Source organism: Rissa tridactyla, chromosome 14 (genome assembly GCF_028500815.1).
Source record: "Rissa tridactyla isolate bRisTri1 chromosome 14, bRisTri1.patW.cur.20221130, whole genome shotgun sequence".
Lineage (NCBI taxonomy): Eukaryota > Metazoa > Chordata > Aves > Charadriiformes > Laridae > Rissa > Rissa tridactyla.
Genome location: NC_071479.1, coordinates 921,532 through 943,817, shown reverse-complemented (window position 1 = coordinate 943,817; position 22,286 = coordinate 921,532). Strand labels below are relative to the sequence as shown.

General features: G+C 50.7%; 1 protein-coding gene across 7 annotated transcripts in view; it reads left to right on the top strand.

Moving 5' to 3' along the window:
* Positions 1-22,108, top strand: part of RAPGEF1 (Rap guanine nucleotide exchange factor 1) — an 87,136-nt gene extending 65,028 nt beyond the window's left edge. For 5 of the 7 annotated variants that reach the window (XM_054220379.1, XM_054220380.1, XM_054220377.1 and 2 more), the window contains 15 exons: positions 5,456-5,737; positions 7,109-7,201; positions 8,830-8,918; positions 10,239-10,350; positions 11,999-12,074; positions 15,312-15,400; positions 16,736-16,824; positions 17,197-17,382; positions 17,539-17,623; positions 17,852-17,946; positions 18,409-18,487; positions 18,630-18,731; positions 19,176-19,273; positions 20,303-20,431; positions 21,028-22,108. In XM_054220379.1, the coding sequence (XP_054076354.1) occupies positions 5,456-5,737; positions 7,109-7,201; positions 8,830-8,918; positions 10,239-10,350; positions 11,999-12,074; positions 15,312-15,400; positions 16,736-16,824; positions 17,197-17,382; positions 17,539-17,623; positions 17,852-17,946; positions 18,409-18,487; positions 18,630-18,731; positions 19,176-19,273; positions 20,303-20,431; positions 21,028-21,178 (1,755 nt within the window). In that variant the 3' untranslated portion in view covers positions 21,179-22,108. The remainder of the gene's footprint in view (positions 1-5,455; positions 5,738-7,108; positions 7,202-8,829; positions 8,919-10,238; positions 10,351-11,998; positions 12,075-15,311; positions 15,401-16,735; positions 16,825-17,196; positions 17,383-17,538; positions 17,624-17,851; positions 17,947-18,408; positions 18,488-18,629; positions 18,732-19,175; positions 19,274-20,302; positions 20,432-21,027) is intronic. The other 2 variants (XM_054220382.1, XM_054220383.1) reach the window with 2 other exon arrangements.
* Positions 22,109-22,286: the final 178 nt, after the last annotated feature.

Sequence of the window (22,286 nt, the reverse complement as noted above, 5' to 3'; positions counted from 1 at the left end):
GATTCATATGGTGGTCTGGTGGTGGGAACCATGATCGGGCTGAGAGATTGTAGTGTGTGAGTTCATTTCTGTCCTAAGTAGGGTTTGGCTCATTAGGTCAGAGCAGAGGCAAGGAGGAAAAAAAGATTTGCATGCATTTAACCGGCTACTGACTTCTAGGTATTGTTTCGCCTTTCCTGTTTAGCGTTCCTTCTGCGTTTGTGTTCATTTCCACTGCCCACAACAGGCCTGGATGGTGGTATTAATAGTGCTGTTGCATGCTGGCATCCCTGAATCCTGCTGAAAACCACTTCCTCCGGTGGTTTATATGTTTTTCATGCAGTTGGAGCACTATGGATCTCTGTGTAGGTCTCTCTAAGCAGTCCCCTGTTGACTTGATCGGCCACACGCACCACGTTTTTTGTGTGACTGACTTTTTAGGAGTCTTGTCTTTGTCTCCAGGCTCAGCGTTTTAGAGATCTGCTGGCTAGATACGGTGGCATTGTCCACAAGCCAAACCAGAGTTGACACTGTAGGTGTGATCAGATTGAACTCCTGATAGCCTCAAAGAGAGAGGTGCACGATAGCATCGTTAATAAATCGTACAAATGTTTTCTTCCGTCCCTGCCCCTTTATTTGTTTTGTTGCAAAGGTGTACAAGAATCCCTCCCGCTTTAGGAGAAGTTTGGATTGTGTGTTTTCTCGTGCAGAAGCCAGGACACCCTTTCCCACCAGGACACCTTTTCCCGAGGGAACAGCAAGCCCCATCCGTCCGTCTGCTGTGCTAGCCATTGCGTAAAAGCAGGGAGGTCAGCCGTGCGGCCGGGTCAGAGCCTTTGCTGAGAAACCTTCAAGCGTGGGGAGTTGCTGCCTTTCCTGTGGCAGCGCTTGAAGCCGTTCTGTTGGCAGCTTGTGTTTCCAGCCATTCATTGTAGGAGCATTTCCTTCCTCATTAGCAAAAGTACCTGGAAGCCCAACATTGTGTCATGAGATAGGAAGTCTTTTCCAATAGTTGTCTGTGCAATTCTATTCTAAGGGTGTAGCAGTTTTGTGCAACACCCAGTATTTTGGGAACATAGTTCTCTAGTGTTAGAGTTTGGGCATCCAGTTCTGGCGCGTTGCCCACGTTGCTCTCTCAATAGCATTAGCAGTGGAGATCTAAAAGATTGATCCTTTCCTCTGATTGCTCCGTGTTTTGGAAGCCTGATGGTCTGTCTGATCTGGGAGTGTGTGGCAGGGTCACAGATTAATTTGGCAGAAGAAGTCCGTAGGGTAACTGAGAGGGCTGTGCTCAAAAGGTAAGGACTGTGTCTGCTGATGCTGCAGCTGCTCGGACAGCCGTATAATTGAAGGCAACTTTGAATTTAGGATGGAGACTGCCATTACTCGCAACTAGTGACTGCCCGCATATAAACACCCCATTTCCCGGTTACTTGTGGTCAGCCATGCCTAGTGAACGCAGGGGAGCGTCACTCTTGAAATAAGTTTTCTATTAGAGCACTCATCCCCTGCCATCTAATCCAAATAAACGGTCGTAACGTCATTGACCTTTGGGACATCCTGTAACACTGCTGCTAGTGATGGAAAGCTGTTCTAAAATATTGACCATTACGAAAAATCAAAGGCAGCAAATTGAAGACGTTGAGAGATGCCATCTCTGGAGGACCTCTGTGTGTCACGGTGTGCGGTGAACACTCGGGTCCGGGCACGTTGGCTTCCTGCTGTTCCCAGGAGACAAGATTGCGCCAAGCTCAAAGCGTGCTTTGTGGAAGTACTTACCAAGCAGCACATAGGTTTTGGGGTGTTTTTAAATCCACTTTACTGGTGAGAGGAGAGGGGTCTCTCTCTTCTCCCTGTGTTGGCCATTTGCCGTCGTAGGTCAGGATCACTTGTGCTGGGAGATCGTATTCTGGTCCTGTGGTGGGAGCCTGGCAGCTTGGCCGGAGTTTGGGAAAAGGAAAGCATCCTTTCTCAAAGGATCCGGTTGCACACTGCTTTCTGGCAGATTATTTTGAAATACTTCACTTAAAGCAAAGCCATGGAGTAGGAGGTTGTGTCAGTACAGCCATAACCGAGGCCTTACTGACCCTGCAAGAAACCTCTGAGAAGCAGATTAAAACAAGCACTGATTTGTTTCCGAGATAAAGTGTTTCCTGTGATTGCTTGGGGGGAGGATGAGAGGGTGACTAGTTTTCTTGTGACAGTTCTGCTGAATGGACTGTCCCCTCCCCAAAAAAGTATGCCTTTTAAAGGATGACAGGGCTTCCAAGAGATGTACAACACCCAAACCCCATGGAAGCCGTTGCCACAATTCCTGCTGCAGCTGCTGGCTGGGCTGGGTCGGGCTGGGGAGCAGCAGGAGTGGGTGCCATATGGACATCATCTCCACCGCAGGGTGTTTTTTTCCCCTGTAAAAGTATGCTTCATTCTTGGCTCTTGTCCCAGCACGGCTGCATAGCTGGAATTCCAGAGCTGCTTGCAGGCTCCGGAGGAAGGAGGGGGCTCCCTGGCTCGCTTTCTACAAGATGCAACTTTACGACAAGATTGGAAGTTGAGAGCAGCCCGGCTAATTAATGCCAGTGCACCAAAGGCTTCTCTGCACTGTTGCCTTTGTTAACAGCATGCTGAGAGCATGTCTGCGTCATTAAATGGTTGTTCACGGACCACATAATGAAGATGAATGCATTCTCCTGGGTACCTGGGCCTTAAACCGGCATTTTCAACCCATCTCATGCCAAGATATTGTTTTCAAAGGTGCATTGATGAGGCTGAGGAGAGATGAATTCATAGTGATCGTCAGTAGTAACGTATCCGCATTCAAACTTTTTAAATTTATGCAACATTATGTTATAGTTAGGTCTAAATTGCCTTTGAGTTGGGATTAATGTCTCTGGAAGTATGCAAGGCAGAAGCTGTGCACGTTTTCCTGCCCCAGGAGCAGTAGTTCCTCTCCCCGAGCTCCAGCTCAGCCTGCCAGCAGTGTACCAGGCAGCATCTCAGCTGCCGAGCCTCCCGCCCGGCGTTTGGCCTGAACTAACCTGCCGGCACCATCACGCGGCGCGAGAGCATCGCGGGGTGCCAACTGTCCCAGAGTCACTTGATTGAGGACAGTAATTTCCTTTCACTCGTGCCCTGCGTGAGCTCCGCTGCTGCTCGGCAAAAGCCTGGCTTTTTCTCTGGGTTCAGCAGGTCAGAGACAAAAACCCCTTGGGACTCCTCGGTGGAAGATGTCCATCAACTACAAAGCGAGGGACAGCATATGCCGCCGGTCTCCTGTGGGCGCAGGAAGCTCAGCTCTAGGGGAGCTGGCACATGGGTCCTCTTTGAGCAAATTATTTCCGTTACTGGAGCAGAGGATCTCATTATCGGGACAGCAGTTTGTTGAGTGCCTTCTCGAGAGCCGCTGCAGCAGTGGTTCTCCGTTTGCTTTGCTGCTGTTCTTTTTTGGGGTCTAGCCTGGGACCTGGGGCGATGGTTGGCATATTAGCGCCGGTGAGATCATGAAATACCAGGGAGACGGGGCAGGCATAATAAATCTGCTGAGCCAAGATGATGTCATGAGCCTGGCGTCTTACGAGGGATTTAGTGTTTTGTACCATGCAAGTGAAAATGAATAAATGTAGAGCATTTATCCAGGCAGAAAGTAAATACGGAGATTAGACTTGTCATTGTTACTGAGGCAGCACCAAAAGCTGACAGCGTCCCTGGAGCCAGGGCTGCTCATCCGGAAAGAAACGGGCAGGAAGAGAGAGGAGCCTGTCCTAGAGCCAGGCTCCTTTTAGCCACAGGCATGTAGCAGGGATTTGCATTTTAATTATTTTTCAGTAGTCTTTTAAGCTCTCTTTCCAAAGCATCTCCCTCTGCTCCTCTGTATTACGGCCCGCAATTTGTTTTGGGCCCTGAGAATACACCCAGAGCACCACCGGACTCCACAGACGGCGGAGGGCGACCACTGGAGGATTAAGGTGGTTGGTGGAAGGTAAAGTGTAGCCATTGACCTTTACTTTTCCTTTCCTTTGTAGTGGCAAAGCTTTTTTTGCCCAGGCTTCTGGCCCGAGGCTGTTCTCAGTTTAGATTTTTAAGCTCACATCTTTCCTAGATAGAAACAAAACTGCCACTGCCGAATGGGTGCTGCTGCTGCGGCGGCTCAGGTGACAGACTCAGCTTTGCTTTTTGTTGCCCGCTCAACTCTCCTGAGAAAACGTAGCCTGAATTCACCAATTTCATGCCTTTGTTTCCCCTTCTCCTTTTGACATCATTGCTTTTCAGCCTGGTTGGAGCGAGTTGTGTCTGTGCTCGGTGAGAGCTCTGCAGCGCACCCTCCTCCCGCAGCACATCGCTCACACCGGCAACCGCCACAGCTTCATTCCAGCGTGGGTTTTTGGGGATGATGGGATTCTTCCTTCGGTCCACTTGGCTATGAGACAGATCTCACCAGTGATTGAGCTCTACGGGTTTTAAAATGAACTCCTCTCCAGCAGGTGTAGCATTATTGTCTCTTTTTTTTTTTTTTTTTGGTGGGTGTCAGCTTTGTTTTGGACTTACCCTGATGGCAAATCTTACTAGCACCAGATGTTAAAAGACAGAGGGTTGCTCTTGTTTTTCTTGGCACAATATATTCCCACTGCACCCTGTTTAATACTATCTGAACAGTAATCTGATGATTAGGAGAGATAGTGAAATAAAGCTTTACGCAGATGATCTCGTTTCATTTCTTCAGCTGACTCTTCGAGGTACTGCATTAAAGGATTGGTTTGATAAGGAATTCATCGCTCCTGAGGGCAATTATCATTTTTGCTCCCTATGTTTCTCAAATGGGAAGGAGTAGCAGTGTAATCTCCTTTGTCTTCAAAGTTACACTGAAGGATAGTATCCAGCCACTCCTCCCCGGGAGCTGTGTGTTCTGGAACAGACTTGACACAGTAGCTGCTAAATTACAGGGCTGGAGCAAATGGCATCTTAAATTTGGATCCTGTGGAAAATCCCAGAAAAGCACTAAGCGCTCAGAGTACTTTTCTCTATCTAGATGTTTCCAGCATGCTCACAGTCGTGGTTCCTGTATGCCTTCGCATCCTTTCATCCACTCAAGTGCTTTTCAGGGTCACTGTCACTAGCAGTCCTGAGATAGCCCGGCTTTCTCCCTCCCTAGCCAAGGCTGGCTACCTGCAGGGAGCACCCTGGTGCCCACTGCCCCCCTGGGAGATGTGCAGCCCGGCTGCTGGTTGCGCAAGAACATGCCTCTCCGTGAAAAAACCCGCCTGACATGTCCCAGGTAGCAATTCCTGCTCTAGCGTGTGGATGATAAAATGGCGCTGCTGCTGTTGGGGGTGGCCTCTGGACGTAGATGTGCCTGTGTTAGAAATGCTGCGTGCTGTCACTGCTACGCTACTGCCGATCTAATTACTTTTTCTTTTGTCTGTCTCTTTCCTTTCCCCGTCTTCCTTGTTTTTGTGTTGTACGTCTCTGCATCCTGTAGTACAAATCTGTGTTTAGGTCCTACTCCCAGGACTTTGTGCCTCACAACCAAGTCTCCATACCTCCTTTCCTCTCTTCTACCTCCTCCTCCTGCTCCACCCCGCCTTTCCCAACCGTCCATCCATCCCAGAGCTCTGACCTAGCGGTGCCCGCTGCAGCCAGCCAGTCACCCAGCACTGTGGATGTGCCAAACTCCTCTTCTCAGGAGAGCAGCTTTAACGGGAATGCTCCTGTCTGCCTTCCTTCTGAAACCTCTTTCACTGATTCTCTCCAGACGCCTTCGGTGAGACTATCCAAAGAGAAAATGCGCCTTTAACGCAAGGCTGGGTTTATTTGTTTTTTAAAAGAAAATGTCTCTCGTATTAATACATGCTTAATGTGATCTAGTCCGGTCTCCAAACATATGTGTGAATTGCAGAGAGGTCATTTCATTTAAAAACGGGTAGAAAAAATGAACAACCTCAGCAGGTTTGAGAAAACCTTAGCACATACGTAGAAAACATAAAATGTCAAATGCTGGTGAGGGGGAGAGGAGGAGTTGCTGTAGCTTCCTGCGATTGTAATACGAAGCTGAGGAAGGTAAGGGAGGGTTTTGTGAGGGTGGTTGTTTCTAAACACGGGCTCCTAACAGCGGTTGGCATCCTGCAGTTGCTGCGGTGGCAGGACGTGGTGGTTGCTGCCCTGCTCCCTCCTGAGCCCCGGGAGCGGTGGGTTCGGTCCAGCTCTGTCTCTCCTGTACATAAACCTCCTGCGCTCTGCAGGCTCCTGCTCTCCCCGGTTACCAGCAGCCCTGGCTCTGCGCTTGGTGCCAGCGCACGTCGCTGCAAAGCAGCACGTGTTGGTGACGTTAAACTAGCGCTCTTCCCACGCTGATATGGCACTACTAGTTTGAGGTCCCGGATCAGTTTTGCAGATCACTGAGCAGGTTTCTCCATCACAGCTACTTTTTTAAACACCTGGTTTTCAAGGCAGTTCCTCTTTTATTTGCTGCAAAGCCTCAAGTTAATGGGATTAGAGCTGTCAGCACAGTGCATGCCAGTGCTGCCTCTTCACGAAGTTTCGAAGAGGGACACTGACTGCAGGGTAAATGACGAGGTTTTCACACTCTGGACCTGACCTCGTTGTTCCATCTTCCTTGCGTTGGGTCCTTGTTGCAGCCCAGAAGCCCTCGAGTTTGGTTTAGCCTGGCGTGATGGCTCTGGTCTGTGCTTGTAGCATAGTTTGGGAGATAGATTTGATACCGTCTGGGCTACAGGGCTGATGTGCATTTAGCGGCAGGACGCCAGCACGGGTAGGATGGGCACTTGCGTGTCAAGCTCTCAACGCTCAGCTTCTGTAACCTTGAAATCCCCACGTGCGTATTGCACCTCCGCAGTCTCATGTGGAGTCCATGGCAGCTCTTGCAAAGCCTGCTGCGCTCCTGCTGTAGCTCAGGGCCTTCGGATAGTCCTCAAGAACCAGAAAATAGTTACCTCTGGGAAGGTACCGCCTCAGTGGCTGGTGTTGGCCACCGAGCCGGAGGAGGGGCTCCCAGTTAGATGACAGCAGCTGCCGAGAGCGCTTCTCCTCCCAGCCCATGGGCACGTCCTCTCACTAACACCAAGGGCTGACAGGGGGCACCATCACGTATTTCCTTTCATCCTGTCTCCCTCAGAGTGAAAACGCCAGTGAGGAGGCTGGTGAGGGTGAATACGTCAATCTGTATTCCTCTGGCCAGAGCAACGGGGAACTCCCTCGCTCTGAAGGAGTAAGTAACCTGGAGAGGACACGGGGAAGGGGCTGCCTGGTGCATGCTGAGCTCACGCCGGGGCTGACACGCTTTGCACCAGCCTCTTCTGCACACCCTGGAGCTCCCGTGTCCATCCTGCCCCCCCGACTCCCTCGCTGGCCGTCCCTCTGCTTGCCCACCCCTGGCTTGCAGGCTCGGGGGGCCTCCCGGTCCAGGCGGAGAGCAGGCGATGCTTTCAGGGTTGCGGTCAGGGGTCCCCGGCAGGAGGTAGGGACAGCTTTTCCTGCCACGCTCTTTCGTTTGTGCTTTGCTGTCTGTTTGGAGCTGCTCGCGAGAGGTTCCCTCCCGGAAAGCTGCACCAGCACCGTCCTGGGCCGTGTCTATTCTTGTAACTGCTTTGGCTTCCCCATGTTACTACAGAAAGCCTTGTGCACTAAATTTTTTTTTTCCTTCACTGTTTGAATACAAAGTGATTGATTTGGCATTGTAATCGCACGCTGTTTCTTCCTTTACTCAAGTCTCATATCTTGGATATTTTCTAGAGGAGACAGGGCGTTTTCCATTGCAGGGAGGTACTGCCTTCCTGGTGGGTCATAGGAAACGGCGGCAGAGGTCTGTGGTGATCTCTTTGCCTGCCCTCATCTTGGAAGGCACATCTCCTACAGGATGTCTCCGAGACCTTTATCCAGGCTGGTGTTAAATACGCCAAGAGATAGCGCTTCCCATCACTTCCCTTCAGGAGACACGTCTTGGCAGGCCCATCCTTTTGGGCAGCTGCGGGCTGGTTCTCAACTTTGAAGCAAAGGGCTTTACAGATACAGTCTGGAAAAATTCTGCAGACACCAAGAAACCTAAACTCACCAGCGTGTTTTCCAGGCCAAGTGGATAGCGTGTAGGTAGTTTCAGCCCTGTCTGTTCAGTAGGTTGAATTTCCAAGTTTCGCTCTGCATGTTGTTAAATAATTCTGAACTCCAACACTGTTAGGTTAATATTCCCCTTTGCCATTCATGGGTATTCTTCTCCTTAATAAATGGCTAATTTAAAATGCTGTATCTTTGCTTTGAGCTCTCTACCTGCTCTTCCGTGCCGCGGGTTCAGCTGGTTCTGCTTTTATGCATTCGCCTCATTTCCACAGCCGTGAACTGTGAAGTGGAAACGTTGCATCATTGTGTAACCTCTTCTGATGGGAGAGAAGGGAGGTAGGAACAGCAGCGTGCATCCACCCCCTCGGACAGGCTGGATTTGGGGGCTGTGACTAGGAGGGGAACTGAAACTGGAGAGCCTAGAGCTGGCTGTGTCCGTTTTGATTAAAGAAGAAGCAAGTGTGAGGGCTGGAGGAAAAAAAAAAAAGTCATGAAAGGGTTAAAAGCCAAGACAACAGCTGACTTCTGTTGTAACTTTCAGCATCATTTCGCAATGTTAAAAGCAAACAGTACTAATTACACCAGCCTCCAGAGATGGTCCCAAATTTCCTGTCTAATTAACTTCTGTGTTTTCCTGGCATTTGGCATTAACTTGCATCAATCTTTAACCGCTCCGTAGGAATTTACAGTAAAGGGCCATTTAGAGGCAGTCAGACTGTAAATGCAAGACTGGCTGTGGTGTAGGACTCCATGTAGTAACGAAAATCTTCCTTCTCTTCGCAGGAATCTCCCTCGGTCAAAGACAGCAACTCCAAAGACTCCGCTTCAAGCAGCAGTGCCATGGGGAAGGAAGGCAAAGACGCTGCTGAAAGGTGAGCCTGGCTCCCGTCGTCCTCCTGCTTCCCAGCCTGCAAGGGCACAGAGTCTCACCAACGTCCCATTAGCCCAAACCGTCCTTGGGGTTGCCTGTTCCACCTTCAACCTTCTCGATGTTCTCTAAACTCTAAGCCCACTTTTTTAGCCCAACTGGTGAGCGATGAGATCCTGGTGAACAAGAAGGATCCTGGCAAGATGTCGTTACTTAACTCAGGGAGCCGGTAGGGGTTAATGCAGCCTGTGTTGGCCGCCCTAGGTCCATCTGATTGTCAGCCCTGTCATTGACACTGGCTGCTCCCTCCTGCTTCCAGGGAAATGTGCAAAAAAAGTCTGTATGGCTGCTGGGAAATAGTCTTCCAGAGGGGAATTTCTTCCTAACCCTGCTAGTTAGAGGCTGGCTGAGGCCCCAGAGCAGGAGGCTTTGTATCCCGTCTAATGCTCTTAGCTATCATTTGTGTATGTAAATGAAGAAATGCAGGCTGTAACAGATGGGCTTCAGGAGGAGTGGAGTGAGTGCTTCCCTGCTGCTTGAGATTGCTCTTCAATTGCATTTCTAAAGCAAAAATAGAGAACAGCATTGTTTTGTGTGTGACAGTCAACTTCCCTCCCCCATTTTCCTGCACTTGGTTTGAGGGTTTTAATCCCTGCAGTGAAGGAGACAATGCAAGAGTGCCCTGCAGAGCTCACTCTCTGCTGAAATACTGACTGGTGCACGGGATTTTGGCCTGTGCCTTGGTGGAAAACTATAAAGAATATGCGGGGGTTTTGGGTTGGTTTTTTTTAGGAATACAGGTACAGAGAGCATACGTCCAGGCACAAGAGTAGTAGCCTGTGGGGGTAGGAATACTGGAGCTGCGGATGTACACCAAAAATACGGTCAGAGCTTTCTGGTCTATCTTTCTGCAAAAAGAGAGCCTGTCCTCTCCCCCTGTAGCAGCACATGAGATGTGTATGTGTAGAGTGTGCTCAGTCTCTATACATTTGAGGAAGGGCTTAGATTTGTGTGCGCTAAAAATTTGGTGGATTAAGGAGACATGGAAGTGTGTACTTACGCAGAGCATAGTAAAATCCCGTCTGCCAGAAATGCGGGCAGACAAGTGTTCAGGTCCTAAAGGTTCATCTTTCTCTTTTTCAAGAGATGCACAAAGCAACAGAATTAGAGCTAGACATTTGGGCTTGTTTGCAAAAGATTTACCTCCAGACTGTCTGTGTACTTACTGTCGTTTAAAGAAGGTCTGTACGCTGAGAGCTTGGGTGGACCCAGCATCCCTTCCCCTGGATGGGCAATGACTCTGATGGGTATTTGCTTTTTACAGGCAGCAGCAGTCACCAGATGCTTTGGAATCGTCACAGTTGGAGGAAGAGGTAGATGAACTATCCCTCATCGACCACAGTGAAATTATGGCTAGGTTAACACTGAAGCAAGAGGTAAGTCCTTTCAGGGTTTGCTTTCATACTCTTTGGTTTATGCTACGTTGAAATCTGATTTTCTGTGTGCACAAGCAAGGCATCAGCTTTTATTCGATAGGAAAAACTAGGTTGTAGCAGAAGTGGTATGCTGCTTGATGCGTGCAGGCTGTTGTGAAAGCGTGAGATGCTGGTACGGGCAGGGAGCATCAGCAGTGAAGGAGGATTTAACAAAATGCGAGATGTCTCTCTACAAACCAGTGCATCTTGTGCCCTTTTCCCAGTCTGCCCCTTCCCACCTCTTCAGCCTGCGACAGTCTGAATTGAAGCACCTGAGAGCCTGGCCACAACAAATCCAGACGCAGGTTTATGGCGTTGGCCTTTCAGTCTGAAGGCAGGTTTAGCAGATTTCCCGAGCAGGGTGTTATATTACCGATGTGGAAGAGCAGCCAAAGTATGTTTCTGTATTTGAGCAATGGCTTTGTTTCTAGCCTTGGGTGCACTCCCAGACGGCTTTGCTCGCTGTGCTCTCAAACCAAGCTGTCCTTGACATGCAGCTTGAGAGAATATGCAGGCTTTTGAAGCTTTCAGTCTGTCAGGGGGCTAGTCTGAAAAACAGAGAGAATGTGTCATTTACTGGCACTTTAGGAGTGTTCTTTGGTCAGCCGAGATGTGCAGGAGAGAGTGAGAAGCTATTACTCATTCCTTAAGTAGTATTTAATGAGTCTTGCCAGAGGGTCACCTGAAAAATTCACATCTTAGACATAGCTGCTCCATGGCTGTAATCCACATTTTTTTCAGTGTTTTGCATATTGAATTGACAAAGACATTGCTAGGGGAAGCCAGACACGACTCCATTCTCCTCTACAGGAATATTTCCTTTAAAAAACAATTAAAAAACAGTGATTTCTGAACATATGGGACTAGCAGATCTGTGTCAACCCTTAACTTCCTTTTGCTTTCTTTTCTCTATGGTCTATGTGTTTGAAACGGTATAGAACTGCCACTGCGAGTGTTTCGTGCAGCGTGGGAACCGCTGGCTGAGTGATAGATCAGTTTTGCATATTTTCAGTTGTGAATTGCAGCAGCGAGAAGAAAGATGTTTTTAAAGAGTGGTAAGGCAGGGGCCAAGCAGTTAGCGGGGCTGTTTTCTGCTCCTGGTTATCGGATCATTTCAGGTGACCTCTAGCCAAATAGTTCCAGATTAGGGAATTAACTTGCTAGGTTTTGATGTTCCAGGAACACGCGAGTTGAATGTGTGACCTCTCACTCCACAGCTGCTGTGGTACGTGACCCCGCACTTTGAGACAGTTCACACAGTGTTACTGCTCTGTTAGTGGCCTTCTGGGAGTGTTTGGGAGTCTGGGACATTTCTGTTCATTCTTCTGTGGCCAGAAGGTTCAGCTTTCGCTGAGCTTCGCAGCCTGGCTTTAAGGAGTCAGGGACTCCGAGTAAGGATCAGCCCAGATCCTCGTCTGGGACACCAAACGCTTTATTCAAATTCCAGGATTAGCCCAGCACTGAAGACCATGTCCCAGCTTGTGCTGTGAGCAGTGCCAGGAACATTGCGCACTGTTGCCAGTTGTTGCTGAGCTTGAATCCCAGAGATGGTAAACCAGGGCCGAAGGCAGCTCGGGCCATGCCTAATGTGTTTCTGTTCTCATTGCAGGGAGATGACGGGCCAGATGTTCGTGGTGGGTCCGGAGACATCTTGTTAGTGCACGCAACAGAGACCGACAGGAAAGGTACGGTGGATGCACCAAAACAGAGCTGAGGAGCTCAGCCTGGGCTGGCCTTTTGCTGTTCGTCTTCTGCGTCTCTGCAGTGTGCGCGGTCGTGATGTGGCTGCAGGCAGCGGGGCCAGGGAGGAGAGGACTGCATCCATGATCCTCCGAGCTGCCGGGGGGCGGGGGGATTGTGCTTGTCTTTGGTGAAATGGAGGTAAGCTGGATAAGCGCCTCTTTGTTCCATTTAGCAGCAGGGACGGTATTAACTCCTCGTAGCCCTTGTCCAGATCTGGGAGGCGAGGCGCACCAGTGGAGTCGGTGACAGTGCTGTGGTGCTCTGTACTTGCCGGGGTAGGCCACTGCCTCCTGTGAGTGCAGGCGTGACCAGCCTGTTGTGGCATGGATCCTGTTCTCAGAGGTGCTCCTCGTCCTTGGAACGTCAGGGCAGGGATGATGGAGGAGTTGCTGGAGCGACTGTTGCATCAAAGTAGAAGAGGAGAGATGTTGCTTTGGGTCTAATGCAGTACCCGTGGGCACCGGGCAAGCTGTCCGGGCGCTGGTCGGCTGACGCCCCTTATTTTCAACTTACCGTGTCCCTTCCTAGTCCCACTCTCTACCACTGGGATGCTGGTAGGCACCCAGACCAGTTCAGAGTGGGAATCCACAGTACAAGAAAGGAGCTGTGGGAGAGGAAAAGGGAGGCTAGCAACCCTTAGCTCTAGATTCATTAAAACCCCACTTTATCTCTCCAAACCCAGTCACCACCCACGTGAAGCAGCTCCTTTCCAAGACCTGTGGCAAAGACAGTCTTTGCAGTGTTTCCAGAGAGTGATTTTGAACCTGCCAAACCCATTTGTGCTGATGGCCTTAACCAGAATTGATCTCCTTGTCTCCAGGGATGCAAGGCAAAATGCACTAAGCCACTGAACCACTCAGCACTCATGTTTTAGAGGTTTGATAGGCAAAGAGGAAATATCTTTCATGTGCATTTTTAAATGGCAGGGGTTTTACTGTAGCATAAAGTATTTGCAATTACTTACCGGCACCATTCAGCTAGCAAGAAAATCCTTCCTCTGACAGCTATGTTTCCCTGTTTACGTCGGGCATCAAATCCAGGCAGAAAGGACCTAAGTTAGGAATGTACTAGAGAGGAGGAGGCAACTGATAGCACCATGGCTTGATGTGTATATTTAACAAAAAATAGTCTAAATGAGATGGTGGAAATACCCCTTACAAAAATGCTGAAACTGGAATAGAGAAGCTCTGATTTACTCCTGCTGTTCTCCGGAACAAGCGTCGTCACATTGGAGGAACTTCCCTTCTGTTTCTGTTGAGAGACAGCTACTTGGTAAAGGGATGTGTGCTGGACCTCCAGATCGTGAATGGGGAGCTCTGAGGATGCTGCGAGCAGTGAGGGGAAGGCCAGGGAGAACCTCTCAAGACCAGGAAAAGCTAGAGCAGGATTTTAAACGCAGCGGTGCAGATGGGAGGGCGGCTGGGTGGAGGGAGCTCTGCGCGGTAGGTTTCTCACAGTGGCCGAGTGTAGCCCCACGGGCTCTGCCAAGCCGCTGAGCTGAATGGAGCACAGAGGAATTTGTGCTATGCTAACCCAGTGTTTGGGTGACTGAGAGGGTTAATGAATTAAGCTTACAATGAGAAGAATTTAGGGCTTGTAAATCAATCATCCAAACGGCACAGAGGGGTATAGTTAAGAGGCTTTCCTTTAAAGATGAATTTCTTGGCAGCTTTGAGTGCCAGAGCAGACCAGCTGTATTACCTCACGTTGCCTTTTGGGCAGATGGGAACCCAGAATAAATGTAACTCCACGCCCTGTTGCATGATGCTTCTTGTCCATTTGAGTTTTCTAAAAGAGCTAAATGGAATAGGGGATAAAGAGAGACTTGTGGTCTTTAGGAATAAAATCCATGGTCAGTTAAGTGCTCGCAGCCACACGCGCTTGCTGCGAGTGCAGGATTACAGCTGGAGGAGGCCTAGGACTCACCCCTGACATGACCACCCAGCCTCTGGCTTTAGAGCTTACGTCTGATTGTCTTGAAGCAAAAGGCAGCAGCGCTCTCTGATTTAAGAGCAGGAGGAGGCGGCGTCTCTGTCGGGCTCCCGCCGAGGGGAACACCGCAGGTAGGGGCACCACACGCACACCCTGCCCTGCTCTTTCCCACCCTTCACGTGCGATGGACGGACGTTTCAGCACACGGCCCTGGGGCGGTCCCTGTCCTGGCTGAAAGAAGCTGTACATGCACAGCCCGGCCTGGGCAGGCAGGGCAGAAGCTTTTTCTCCCCGTCTGCGCTAAGAAGGCTCTGCCGGCGGTTGCAGTGCACGGGACAGGGACAGGTTGCCATGCCACTGCACGTGCTGCCCACAGTGCTGCATGCTTTTATAGCCGGGCTAGTAAGTGTCCATTTTGACCGCTGCTCTGTCCACAGTGACCAAGCCCTGCCTGCGACTGCAAGTGTACCGAAGTCTTGACCTGAAATCCTCTTTCCCATTTGCAGTTTCTGCTTTTTCAAATTCCCTCCTTTGTGCCCATGACTATGGCCAAAGCCTTTGCAATTCCAGGGCCCGTAGCACCCACTGCCGCACATTAATAAAGAAAAGCTGGCTGCGTGCACCACGTCAGAGTCTGTGTTGTGGCAGGGTCATGGTCATGGTAGCATCGGGTTTTGCAGTGCAATTTACACTTCTTTTGGCTGAAAATGATCTTATATTCAGACTGTCCTGGGGCAGATCTCCTGGAACATAGCGAGGGCAGAGGGTCTGCAGCACCATATCATCATGTCAAAACACGTGCGTTCCTGATCAGGAGGGAAGAGCGACCATGTCTTTCTGCTTGGCTCCACGCTGCCTAAGCACGGACAGAGAAAAGGCACCCACCTCTCACCATCAGATCTTAAAGTATCCCCGAGGTCTAAACCACATTTTCCCTTGACCCAATATCGAAAGTTCCAGTCCCACAAACGTGTTTTTCACTGACCCCTTTGGTGGTCACGTAAACGAAGCAGCAGGCCTGAGTGCTGCAAATGGGAGCCAGGCCAGTGGGGACAGGGCACTTTCACTGTTGCTCTTATGCCGTAGGGTCCGTCTGCTGGTAAGAAACAACAGCACAGCATTTCTGTAACGTCCGTTAGTGTCAACATGTGTCGTGTCCTCTTCCTCTAAGACTGGATTCAACCATACAAGAAGCTTCCTTTTTCTGAAAGCGGGGTTGACTGAGGCTTTCTTATCTTTCTTTGTAGATCTGGTGCTGTACTGCGAAGCCTTTCTGACCACATACAGGACATTTATTACCCCTGAAGAGCTCATCAAGAAGCTGCAGTACAGATATCCTTTTGCATGAGTGGCGGTTCACCCGCACCAGGAATCAGAGCCAAAGGAGTTGGTGGCAAGTTGGTCAAAAACCTGCTGACAGTGTGGTCAGTAATGTGCTTGCCCTGGAGGCGTCCCAAGCAGGACTTCCTTCACCTCTGCACCCTGCAAATGGGAAATGCTGCGGGGCAGGTCCGGGCAGGGTGGAGTGCCGGACCTGAGAGTAGCCTCCTGCAAGCCCTGGCAGGGGAGAAGAGCCGTTTGGGTTTTCTGTACATCACCAGGGAATTGGTCATTTGTTTGGGACATCTCATTTGTACAATGGGGATCACTCTGCCTTCCGGAGGGGCCGTCGGGATTGCCTGCTTGGGCAGAGGTAGTTTAGTACTAGAGAAGACTAAACCATCAAGGCCTATTCTCTCTCTTCTTACCAGAAATGCAGCACAGAAGATAATGTCCTCTTGGCTTCCCAGTTCTGAACTGAGCTTGTAACCGCTAACGAGGCGAGGGCCCCTTCGTGGCAGGGTGAGCGTTAGCATTTCTGGCAGAGTATGGAGAAGGCTCCTTGCTGAGCACCCTGCTGCAGTTCCTTCCCCTTGGCTCTGTTCCCGTGGCTCCCTTTGCTGTCAGCTGAGCGGGTCAGTGTCTCCGTTCAGGCAGTGCAAAGGCCTCGTGGGCTTTGGTCCTCTACACGCACGTCAAAGGGAGCCTGACGTCACCCTGTCCTGCGTCGCAGCTCATCACTGCCATCTGCAGCAGAGCTGTTGCTCCCCTTGCTCCGGCTGGGATCAGCGCGGCCAAGGACACAGCAGATCTCACTGCGGAGCGGTTGTCACTGAAAATAGTGGCTGGGGCATTGCTGCAGGCCCTCGTCAATACTCGACTTACTGATAACCTTTTTCTCTTTCCCTTTGTCCACCTGGCAGAAGCTTTTTTCAACCTGTGCCGTCTCCCCTGCCACCGTTCTCCTGGCAGCAAATTGGGCAGTGAGGAAGGTAGAGGTGACATCTGAGATCTGTTGAGACCAGGTGTCACAGACCAGTGGGGGAGATGACAGTAGAGGAGTGCAGCTCATTAAATTCCGCCTGAGAGAGAACAGTTTCAGGGTACACCTGCTCCTGTAGCATCAGATCTGCGAGGTGTAAGCACCTCCTCACACCCCTGCTACCTGCAGCTGGCAGCAGCTTAATACCACGTTAATTAGAGATATATCGGTGTCCCTTATCGCCTGGAAATTGAACACCCGTTTCAGTCGAGACAGAACAGTGCGTCTAATGTTCCTCAAGACAGCTGCTAGTTGCGCTGACGCTGGTCTGACCACACTAAGTTGATTCTTTAATTTGCAAGCACATATGAGAAGTTTTGCCACTTCCCAGACACGTTTAAGAAGCGAGTCAGTAAGAACACCTTCTTCGTGCTGGTGCGAGTGGTGGATGAGCTGTGGTGAGTTGCCTTCCTTGTTACGGGATGGGAGACGTGGGGTCAGTAACAGTACAGAGGTCTGGCAGTTATGAAGATTTGTTGTTTAATCCTCATCTATGATGACGGCTGAAATCCTCTACCCTGACAAGGGAGATGCCAATAGTGCTGAACCCTCTTGTTCAGCAGGTTCCCAGTGTGTCCTGTCTCTGTCAGTGATTTTAAAATAATTAGTGAAAGGGGCATCTCTCAGAAGAAAAGAGGTGGCAAGGGGAGGAATTTCAGTGACTCAGTTTTGCTCGTGGGAAAGAGCAACACGACTGGGTACAGATACAGAGTCTCTAGCTCGGCGGCGTAGCTTTGATGCCTTCCCTGGGTTTTCCATCTTTCCCTCAGCTTAGTGGAGTTAACGGAGGAAATTCTCAAGCTGCTGATGGACCTGGTCTTCCGACTGGTCTGCAATGGGGAGCTGAGCCTCGCCAGAGTGTTGCGCAAGAATATCCTTGATAAAGTGGATCAGAAGAAAATGTTGAGCTACGCCAATTCCATCAAACCTCTTGCAGCCCGTGGGGTGGCAGCCAGGTGAGGAAAGATGCACGTAACCGTATCTTGGTCCTTCTGAGAGATGGGGCATCCCTTTCTTGTGGACACAAGAGCTTTTTCAGTCCAAAATATAAGAAAGGCAAGACAACAGGTCACATTTTCTTAGCCTTTACGCTTCATCCCTGTTTCCTACAGGCCAGGGACCCTGCATGATTTCCACAGTCATGAAATAGCCGAGCAGCTGACCCTCCTAGATGCCGAACTCTTCTATAAAATTGAGGTACAGAGACGAGGATGGGGTAAGGGCGGGGGGGGTATTTTAACATGTACCCTCTGCAATCTCTGGTGTTCCCTGCCGGTTCTTCAAGCACATCTTGGCTTGTAGAGACAGCTGAACTTGTGTCAGCAAACGGCTGTGACCACAGACTGCGACTGGGAATCTTGAGGGAGAAATCCTATTTTAATGTGTGGCTTTTTCCCACCCCCTTCTCCTCTTCTTCCTCGGCAGATCCCAGAAGTTTTGCTTTGGGCAAAGGAGCAAAATGAAGAGAAGAGCCCCAACCTGACACAGTTCACAGAGCACTTTAATAACATGTCCTACTGGTAAGGAGCAACAGTGGCACTGAAGTGTGCGCTGGTTCCCATGTTACAAACAGGATGATGTATATTTTTGGCCAGGTAGTAGGTGCAGGGTACTTACTAAAGAGCCCAGAGCAGAAAAGAAAGAAAATACTTGGAGGGTGCCGTAACCCAGAGGAATTATTGTCAGTACCGAAGAAAGAAAATACTTGGAGGGTGCCGTAACCCGGAGGAATTATTGTCAGTACCGTTGGGGCCTTCAGACAAACTTCCCCTTGCACTCTGTGAAGGGTTATTGTGGTCGTCCTTGGAATTATTCTTTGTTGTGAATTAGAGTGCTCCATTTAAGTTGGAAGCATCATGAACTTTTTGGTATTGTTGATTCATCCCTACTAGTTAGCAGTTTTGTCAATGAAACAACAAGAAAACTGAGATCTGCTTAAGTGGATTTATCTTTCTTGGGTTTTTTTCTGTCTCTTCTTCCAGGGTCCGTTCAATAATTATGCTACAAGAGAAAGCCCAAGACCGAGAGAGGCTGCTCCTTAAATTCATAAAGATTATGAAGGTATCAGCTTGGCTCTTGCTGTGAATCACACACACTGCTCCTTAAAGGAGAGCGGAGCCAGACCTTCTGGTTGGTAGAGCTGTTTGATGCTAGAAAGCTTTTCAGATCTCTAGAGTAACTGCTATATTCTCCCTCTTCACAGCACTTAAGAAAGCTGAATAATTTTAATTCCTACCTGGCCATTCTTTCTGCACTGGATTCTGCACCCATCCGAAGGCTGGAGTGGCAGAAACAAACCTCAGAGGTGAGGGAGGGGCAGCGAGAGCTGTCATCTTCAGGGGAAAAGGATGACCGTGGTTACGGGATGAACCAGCTGGGTGGATTTAACAGCTCAGCAACGCCCCAGGGTGGAGGGCTGGTGGAGAACTGCTCCCCAGTGGGTAAAGTGCCACAGCGCTGGAAGCCTGCAGCACGGCTGGGCGTTCTGACAGCTGAGGGGTGCCAGCGCAGTCACGGGGGACCCCGCCGCCTCCTCTTCCTCCTCCTCCTCCTCCCTGCAAGTTAAAGGCTTGGTGAGGCCGAAGGCAGCAGGGCTCTGTATATACGCCCTCGGGGTCAGGCTGAGTAAATCAGTTGGAGGCGTTTGCAGCACGGCATTAACTCCCTGGCCGGCATCGCACTCTGAGGAGATGTTACCAGGAAAGCAGGTTTGCAGCAGTGGTGCCACCGTGGGCTTTGTGTTCCGCAGGGCCTGGCTGAGTACTGCACACTGATCGACAGCTCCTCCTCCTTCCGCGCCTACCGAGCAGCGCTGGCTGATGTGGAGCCCCCCTGCATACCTTACCTGTGAGTTGGTAGTTTCTTTCCTCTGCCCTTACTTCTGCACATTCAAAAGGTTCCTTCAAGGATTTCTCAGTGGCTTCTGCTCAGCTCAGCACTTGCCTGTTGCCCTACATGAAGCGGCAATGTGCCACGCCAGCCCAGCCTCTCTGGAGCAGTTTGTCCTGTGGCAGAGGAAAGCAGGGTGGCGGCTTTTTGTGAAGAAAGTTTCCGTGAATTGGCTCTGGCAAAGGAAAGGGCAAGTGCCTGGATCTTTAGGGTGGGTTTTTTTAGCTTCTTAAATAGAGTTTTTGGGGGGAGACAAGTTTTCCAATGGATCACACAACTTCCAGCTGCTGCTTGCTCCTCTGCAGCAGCTCTGGTTCTGCTGACTGCAAGAGCCGGTAAATGAGGAGCCTGCCTTGTCAAACGTGCTGCGTCATTCTGTTTCTAGACGAAAGGTTGAAGCCCTTGCCCTTCTCTGTGAGGGCCTTCTGGTCTAGATATCAGATTTGCTCTGGATTTTCACCAGTAAAACTTCTGGTCTTGCTTTCTTCCATGGAAAGAGTTCCGTAGGAGGAGGTTGCGTGGGCACAAGGCATCCCCTCTGGCGGGGCCACAGCAGGAGAGTGCAGAGACAAGGCTGAGCCGGGGGGCAGCGGGAGGAAGGGAGCGCAGACCCCCTTGCTGGCAAAACCTCCACATGAGGGAAACCCTCGTGTATAAAACGGGAAGGAAGGTTTAACGCCTAGCAGGCACTTCACTTTGCGACCTTCTTCCAGCCTGGGCCTCCTTCCCATGGGGGGTAAAAGAGCAACCTCATTGCCCTTGGTGTGACCATGAGTCCCTTGCTCAGAGGTCTCCCAGCTGTGCATGGTGGCCACCTGGCACCTGAACACCACTGGATCTGCTCCGGGGGAGATGTTCCCCTCTGGTTTAAAGTTGCAATGCTGATGCTGGCAGCAGCAGGAGGCCATTAGGTTGCCCGTGGCTGCCCCTGTGTGACTGACCTCTGTACTGTTTGCCTGCTCCCTGCTACCCCTTCCTCTCTTTCAGAGGCCTGATTCTGCAGGACCTGACCTTTGTTCATCTGGGAAACCCTGATTACATCGACAGCAAAGTGAACTTTTCCAAGCGCTGGCAGCAGTTTAACATCCTGGACAGCATGAGGTGCTTCCAACAAGTGTAAGTGCAGCAGCAGGGGGGTCAGAGCTGGCTTCGAGGCACCACAGTGGGGACTTGGGGGGGGGTCGTGGCTGGGGCAGGGACGCCCCCGTGGAAGGGGAAGGAGTCTAAGGTCAAAGCAGCATGATGGAGATGCGAGGAGACGTGGCAACAACAGGGCTCTGGTCACAGTCCCCTTCCCTCTCTCTGTTAGATATGACTGAAAGTTGTGAAAGCATTTTTCCTATAGTAGTTTTGAGATCTGTGCAGTGAAGTTTTCCCACTGCTCTCTTTCAGACAACAGCTTTTCCTCCAGGTCTTGCTGTTGCTGGTTCCTAGCTTCTCTAGGTCATGGAGGGTTTTCTTCAACATACAACAGCAGATCTAACAGCTGATTTCACTGTGATAGGGTCTTTTTCTTCCCCCAGTTCAGCGACGGGCATGATGTTTTTTCCCCTTTTTGGTGTCACACCACAGTCACGAGTAGTGGGCTCAGGTAAATGCAGCCCCCACAGCGCTGGGTGTCCCTTAGAGCAGGGCGGGGGTGGCTCGAAGTTGGGAGAGGGAAGCCCCAGGTGGCCCCTTGTTTAACGGCTGCCTGCTCTTTGGTTTTCCAGACATTACGACATCAAAAGAAACGACGACATAGTGTCGTTCTTCAACGATTTCAGCGACCACCTGGCTGAGGAGGCCTTGTGGGAACTGTCCCTCAAAATCAAACCTCGGAACATTACGAGGCGGAAAACAGACCGAGAAGAGAAAACCTAGGAGGAGGGGTTGTGCGAGCGAGGAGAATTGCTCCGCAGACGCACCGAGGGCAGCTATGAGACTGGAGTTCAATGTTTGTACCTGTTACTGGATGACGCACCCTCCCTCCCAGCTGGCAGCCATCCCTGGGTGCGCGAATGTCGGGCTGTCGCGGCAGGCGAGAAGTGACGGCGCGCGTCGGCCGCGAAGGGCAGAGATCAGCCGGTGCTCACTGCACTCGCCCTCCTCCTCCTCCCGTCCCTCTGTGCCATGAATCAGCTTTAAACCCGGGGAGAGAGCTTTGTAGAAGGAGGGTCCCGTGTGAGCGTGTTACTGGTTTGCTGGCCGATTCCATCCGGGAATACCCGGCTTTTTGTTTTCGTCCACAAAGGAGGGTCGGCAAGAGCTCAGCACCCTCGAACTTGTCTCCGGAGCGGTGTTCAGCAGGCAGCAGCCCTGGAAGCCGAGGGTTTGAGCCTCCCCTGCAATGCCACCTTGAAACGTGTTCATCCCTAGGAGATGAGGATGGAGGAGTCTCCCGCTGCCTGCCGGAGGAGCTTTCGGAGAGCTGCTTGTGTTTACAGGGGTCTTCGGTTTACCCCAGATCTCTCGCGCCTCCTCCACGGGAGGAAGGCACCGGTCGTAGATATGGAAAAGGCACTGAAAATGTGGGCAGGGACCCGCCATCTCCAGTCATCGTATCCCCCTCCTCCTCTCAGATCTCGTTATTTAAGCAACGGTAATCCCTCCGAACCCTGGAAACATTGACTACCCGAGGTACCGCGGTTCGCTTGGCCCGTGAACCCGTATCTTTTAGCGATGGTACTAGCTTTTGCACAGGAAATGCTGTAGTATACGAGACTGTAAATATTAGTGTTTAGAATCCATTGGAGATTTTTTTGATGCATGTCTGAATACCGATGGGTTTATAGGAAAAAAAAAAAAAGAAAAGTGCAAAATAGTATGTATAAAATTCACAACCAGTGACGATGTTCCAAGTGCTGGAAGAAAGGAGGCTCGGGGTGGCCGCGTGGGTGCTGGCTGTGCAGCGGGCGCAGGAGCCGGGCGAAGGAGCCAGCGGGTCCCTTTCTGGGGCTCGAGACGGGCACCGGGAAGGAGCCCTGTGCCC